General features: G+C 37.2%; 1 protein-coding gene across 1 annotated transcript; it reads left to right on the forward strand.

The window, feature by feature from the left end:
• Positions 1–566: 566 nt before the first annotated feature.
• LOC115964494 lies at positions 567–1,061 on the forward strand. The gene has a single exon (XM_031083793.1). It carries the CDS (start codon positions 567–569, stop codon positions 1,059–1,061), a length of 495 nt encoding a protein of 164 aa, XP_030939653.1.
• The last annotated feature ends 5,529 nt before the right edge of the window (positions 1,062–6,590 follow it).

Genomic DNA, 6,590 nt, shown 5'->3' on the forward strand with positions numbered 1-6,590 from the left:
AGAGGTATACATAGAATTTGTAATGGGATCAAAACATAGGTAACCTTTGGAAACAGAAGAGTAACCTAGAAATACACATTCCTTGGTTCTAGGTTCAAGCTTGTGTGAGGTGTAAGGTCTGAGAAAGGGATAACAAGCACATCCAAAGATCCTGAGCTGATTGAGATCAGGTTGGGAGTGATACAACAGATAATATGGTGAGTGGAATTGAAGTGTTGCAGTAGGAAGCAAGTTTATGAGAAAAACTGCAATTTGAACAGCATAAGACCAAAATTGGAAAGGTAGGGAAGCCTTAGACAGTAAAGTAATTGTGGTTTCTATAATATGTCTATGTTTTCGTTCTACCAATCCATTCTACTGTGGAGTGTATGGACAAGAGAGTTGATGGAGAATACCATAGGCAGACAAGTAAGACTTAAACTCCTTAGAAATATACTCACCACCCCCATCTGATCTTAAGATTTTAAGTTTTGATGAGAACTGTGTTTCAGCCATGGATTTTCTTGAGAAAGAATCTCGTTGTCTCTGATCTTCGTCTCCTTCAATTGAGTTTTTGAGTACCATCCATGGCGTCTCTTGAATCAAGCGATCAAACTAGTCGTACCTCTCAACCAAACACTGAAATCAATTCATCAAATCTTCCAAATCCATATTTTCTCAATTCCAATGAAAATCCAGGCAACATCTTGGTTACACAACCACTGCTTGGAATGAAGAATTATCACTCTTGGTCAAGGGCTATGATCTTAGCTCTCACTGCCAAGAAGAAGATAGGTTTCATTAATGGCAAAATTATTGAGCCAGATCCAGAATCTCTTCTCTATGAAGATTGGTTAAGTTGTAACACAATGGTGATTTCATGGATGATCAACTCCATGCACGTTGATGTATCTAGCAGCATAATGTATTGTCAAACTGCTAAAGAGAAGTGGCTTGAATTGCAAAAACTCTTTTCACAGGATAGTGGTCCCAAGATCTACAATCTTCAGAAGGAGATTTCTAACATCTCTCAGAGCCAGATGACAGTCATAGAGTATTTCACAAGATTCAAGAAGCTATAGGATCAACTACTCAATTTGGAGCCATTACCAGAGTGTACCTGTGGAGCAATCAAAACTCTAAGTGCTTCTCATGACAAGACTTATGCTATGAGGTTTTTGATGGGTTTGAATGAGAATTTTGAGACTATAAGGACTTAGATTCTGATGCAAGAACCTTTTCCTTTGATTAGCAAGATTTATGCCTTGGTTCTTCAAGAAGAGTCTCACAAGAGTTTAGGACATGGAGGATCTTACACTGCAAAGCTTGATTCAGTAGCAATGTATGCTAACTCAAAAGGAAGTAATTCTGGTAATCCTACTTGGAACAAAGGAAATAACAAAAAGGAGAGACCTTTATGCACTCACTGCAACATGCTTGGACATACAATTGATAAATGTTACAAGTTACATGGTTATCCACCAGGATATAAACCAAAGGGAAGATCAAGTGCTAATCAGGTCACTTGCAATCCAGGAACAGCAACTGAGAGTGGTTCAGTTGAATTTCCTATTTCTAAAGCTCAGTGTGAGCAATTGTTGGCCTTCCTCAATGCTGGTTGTAACTCTGGTGAGAATCATCATGCAGCCAATGTGAGTACTGGTAATGGATTGGCTAATTTGGTTTCTAGAGCTGTTGATGTGTGTTCATCCGCTGGTGTTCCTGCTACTGCTGGTGTGGCAGCCACTAATCCACATCCTCAAGCTCATAACAATTACCTTGAAACTATGTCAGGTATTGTGTCTAATCTTGCTTTCAGTCTAAATTTGACACATTCCATTTTTTCAACCAAACTGGTTAATAGAACCTGTTTTGGAACTACTAATTGGGTCATAGACACAAGTGCTACTGACCACATGGTGCATTTTGTGTCTTGTTTCACCACAATAATTGCCACATTGAACACTCATGTAAATTTTCCCAATGGTGAGGTAGCCTTAGTCACACATATTGGGACTGTCAAAATTAATGAAAACCTCATCTTATATAATGTTCTTTGTGTTCCATCTTTTAGCTTCAATCTCATATCAATTAGCCAACCTGCTAAATCTGTCCTATGTTGCCTTATTTTCTTTGGTAACTTGTGTTTCATCCAGGACCTTGCTCATCAAAGCACACTTGGTCTGGGTAAAGAATGCAATGGCCTCTACCTGCTGGAAGATAGCAATTCAATCACTTCTTTTGTTTCAGCTGCTTTTTCTGTTAATAAAACTCAGCCACATATATGACACTTGAGGTTGGGGCATCCTTCCAATGCCAAGCTGAATTTACTAAAGTCAAAAAATGTACAGATTTGTGATTCAAATAAAGATTTCTTTTGTGATACTTGTCCTCTTACCAAACAGAAAAGATTGCCTTTTAATGAAAGTTTACATATTTCTGAGAATTGTTTTGATTTGATTCATTGTGATTTGTGGGTCCATTTTCTGTATCTACCATTGATTCTTGCAAATATTTCCTCACTATAGTGGATGATTGCTCTAGATGTACATGGGTTTACTTGTTGAAGCACAAATCACAAACTCAGTCCATATTAGAGCAATTTTGCATCATGGTTGAAACTCAATTTTCTAGGAAAGTAAAGGTCATTAGAACTGATAATGGAACTGAATTCATCATGAGTGATTTCTTTGCTAAAAGGGGCATTTTGCATCATTTGAGCTATGTTGAAACTCCTCAGCAAAATGCAATTGTAGAGAGGAAACATCAACACATCTTGAATGTAGCAAGGTCACTCATGTTCCATTCTCATTTGCCTTTACATTTTTAGGGGCATAGTGTTTTAACTGCTACATATCTGATTAATAGGATTCCTAGTACACCTCTATCTCACAAAACCCCTTATGAGGTCCTTTATGGCAATCCTCCTTCCTATGCTCATTTAAGGATCTTTGGTTGCCTTTGTTTTGCTTCTACACTTGCACATAACAGGTCCAAATTTGCAGCAAGAGCAAGGAGGTGTGTCTTTCTAGGCTATCCTTTTGGCATAAAAGGTTACAAAGTTTTAGATTTGTCCATAAATGCAGTTTTCATATCTAGAGATGTGCTTTTTCATGAAAACATATTTCCTTTTATTGATGGTAAAGCCTCAATTTCAAACCCTTTTACTTCAATTACTAAAGTTGATAGTCTTGCATCTTCCAACTCAGGTAATGACTCTTTTGTTACTCCTATTACTATCCAAGTTAAGTCTATTGCTTGTTCAAATCCTATTTCTGATCCTATTCTTGTTCAGGTTTCTTCTCAGCATTTTGATTCCTCTCATGCAGCTTTTGATTCTACTGATTCTTCAGTTCCTTCTTTACCTATGTCCATAATTCCTACTTTTGTCACACCTGTACTTGCTTCTACATCAACTCATGAACCACCATCAACACCTATCAGAAGATCATCTAGGCAATCCACTAAACCAGTCGACTTACAGGATTATGCTTGTGTTACTACTCATGTTTTTGGTGCACCTTATGATGTGGCTGATGGGCTTACTCCCATTTAGAGCCTTGTTATCAATCATATCTATTGGCAGTTAGCACATCACCTCAAGAGCCACAATTCTTTTTCCAAGCTATTAAAGATCCTCTTTGGAGAGCAGCAATGGACAAAGAAATTCAGGCACTTGAACAGACTCATACTTGGGAGCTTACCACCTTACCTCCTGGTAAAACCCCTATTGGGTGTAAGTGGGTGTATAGGATTAAGTTAAATCCTGATGGAACAGTGGAGAGATACAAGGCCAGACTGGTGGCTAAGGGATACACACAAAGGGAAGGCATTGATTTTCTTGAGACCTTCTCTCCTGTTGCTAAGACAGTCACTGTTAGAGTCCTTATTGCTTTAGCAGCTGCTAGGTGTTGGCCCCTTCACCAATTGGACATAAACAATGCTTTTCTACATGGGGATTTAGATGAAGAAGTGTACATGTCATTGCCTCCTGGTTTTCACAGTAAGGGGGGGACTTCAACTGCCTCTTCTTCTTCAAATTCATCTGCTCCTCCTATTGTCTGCAAGCTGCTTAAATCCCTTTATGGTTTGAGACAAGCTTCAAGAAAATGGTATACAAAACTGTCATACACTATTCAGAAACTTGGATTTGTTCAATCTACTACTGATAACTCTCTTTTTGTTCATGCTAAAGGCTCTTTGTTCACAGCTTTATTGGTCTATGTGGATGACATGGTCATCACAGGAAATGATCCTACTTGTGTAGCAACTTTGAAGTCAGTTATGGATGCTAAATTTGGAATTAAGGATCTTGGATCACTTAAGTTCTTCTTAGGACTTGAAATTGCTAGAAGCAAGAAGGGAGTAAGCTTAAACCAAAGGAAGTTTGCTTTAGACATTTTAAAGGAAATAGGCATGATGGGTTGTAAGCCTGCTAAATCTCCAATGGAACAACAATTGAAACTGTCAAAGGACAGTGGTGAACTTTTATTAGATTCAAGCAAATATAGAAGGCTCATAGGTATATTGATGTACTTGACACTTAGTAGACCTGATATCACATATGCCGTGAACAGGCTAAGCCAATTTTTATCCAAACCAAGAGTTCCTCATATGCAGGCTGCAACAAGAATCTTACAATATGTCAAAGGTACACCTGGACAAGGGATTTTCTTTCCTAGTGATTCAGATTTACAATTGAGAGCATATTGTGATGCTGACTGGGCAGGATGCCCAGACACAAGGAAATCACTTACTAGATATTGTGTTTTTCTTGGAGATGCTTTGATTTCATGGAGATCAAAGAAGCAGTCAATGGTATCAAGATCTTCAGTTGAAGTTGAGTATAAATCTATGGCTAGCACCACCTGTGAAGTTACTCGGATTTTATTCTTACTAAGAGATTTGCAAGTGAAGCATGAGAAGTTAGTTTTGCTTTACTGTGACAACCAGGCAGCATTGCATATAGCTGCAAATCCAGTGTTCCTTAAGAGATCAAAACACATAGAAGCAGATTGTCACATTGTTAGAAACAGAGTTTTAGATGGTACAATCAAGACTTTCCATGTTGCATCCAAGAATCAATTGGCAGATATTTTTACTAAGGCACTTGGTGTCGACAACTATGTTAGAATGGTTAAGAAATTGGGATTGATTAATATTTTTGCTCATCAAGTTGAATATCCAGAGTATATTGTGGATGATCAAGCAGTAAGAGCTTTGCTCTTGAGGGGGGGGTGTTAAACTTGATGAGATTAATCTCAATGCTGGTGATGTTAGGACTAATGCTAGTGCTGTGGAAGATAATTAATTTAATTTCTTTTTTAAACGATCTATTTTTAATTTTTTTTATTTAGTTAAAATTAATAAATAAATTTTTTTTTAAATTTATAAGCTAACGTGGCATTTTTAATAGTAAAATAAAAATTTTTATTATTATTTTAATAGTCCATCTGCCACCTAAGCAAATTCTGGTAGTGAGCTAACGGAAAGAACCAAAATGGAACGCGTTAATTGATTTAGGAACTAAAAGTGGAAAAAATAAAATGTAGGGACTAAAATGGAAAAAAACCAAAATGTAGGGACTAAAAGTGCATTTATGCCTAATAATAATAATAATATACTACTTACAACCATTTAAAAATAATAATAAAAAATAAAAGAAAGGTAAAAAACGGAAACCCATTAAATTCTTTTAAAAAAAAATTTGAAAAACAAAAGTTATTAGCCATATGGTTGGTATGTGGGGAAACAATAAAACCCAGTAGGTACTAGTCTTTCAACCCTTCACTTCACTCAGTATTAAGTATTGACCAGGTCATGTAGGGCACACAAACTAAGAAATTAAAAAGAGAGAAAACAAAGAAGATTAACAAGCATAAAAAGGAAACACTTAGGCTCAAAAGCTTTGTAGAACACAAAGACGAAGATGAAGATGAAATGCAGAAGAAAGAGACGATGAAAAGGGTGGTTTGATACCATCCTGGTATGATTTTTCCGACCAAAACAGATGATATCATCCTGTTCAGGCCCTGTTTCGGCCCAAATCAGGAAAAAAAAAAAAAAAAAAGGACTCACCACGGATGCGTGTGCAACCACGTCGACGGTCGCACAACATGTCTTTGCATGTCAAGTGTGGGTGCGGGTGCGGTGGCCTTGGAGCTGAACCCATGCTTCCCAGGAATGATCATTGAATATTTAAATAAAAAAATTACAATAAATTTAGGTGCATAATGTTTTGGAAATGTCCATTTTGAAATAGTTTTAATTCCTAAAGCTGAGAGGGAAAAGGTTCTAAAACTAATACAATAACCTATATTTTTTTGGGACTAGCTTACCTCCCATTAAGAACCCTCCCATTACCTCCCACTTTTAAATAGATTTAAGACACCGGTCAAATAATAAATCTAATGGTCAAAAATAAAACCACCCCAATTCATTTATCACACATTCTGTTTTGCCTCAAACTTCCTCCCTCTACAACATCACCGCTGCCAAATCGAAGATCTACCAGAACATACAGTGGATAGTAGAAAGCTTTAGTCTGCTAGTGGAGGCACAGGTCCACAAGGCCATGGAGCAAAGTACAAGTACATTTCTCTCTCTCTCTC

This window comes from Quercus lobata, chromosome 10 (assembly GCF_001633185.2).
Source record: "Quercus lobata isolate SW786 chromosome 10, ValleyOak3.0 Primary Assembly, whole genome shotgun sequence".
Lineage (NCBI taxonomy): Eukaryota > Viridiplantae > Streptophyta > Magnoliopsida > Fagales > Fagaceae > Quercus > Quercus lobata.

Coding starts and splice junctions, on each gene's coding strand:
- LOC115964494 (XM_031083793.1), top strand. CDS start 567: ATGGCGTCTCTTGAATCAAGCGATCAAACTAGTCGTACCTCTCAACCA.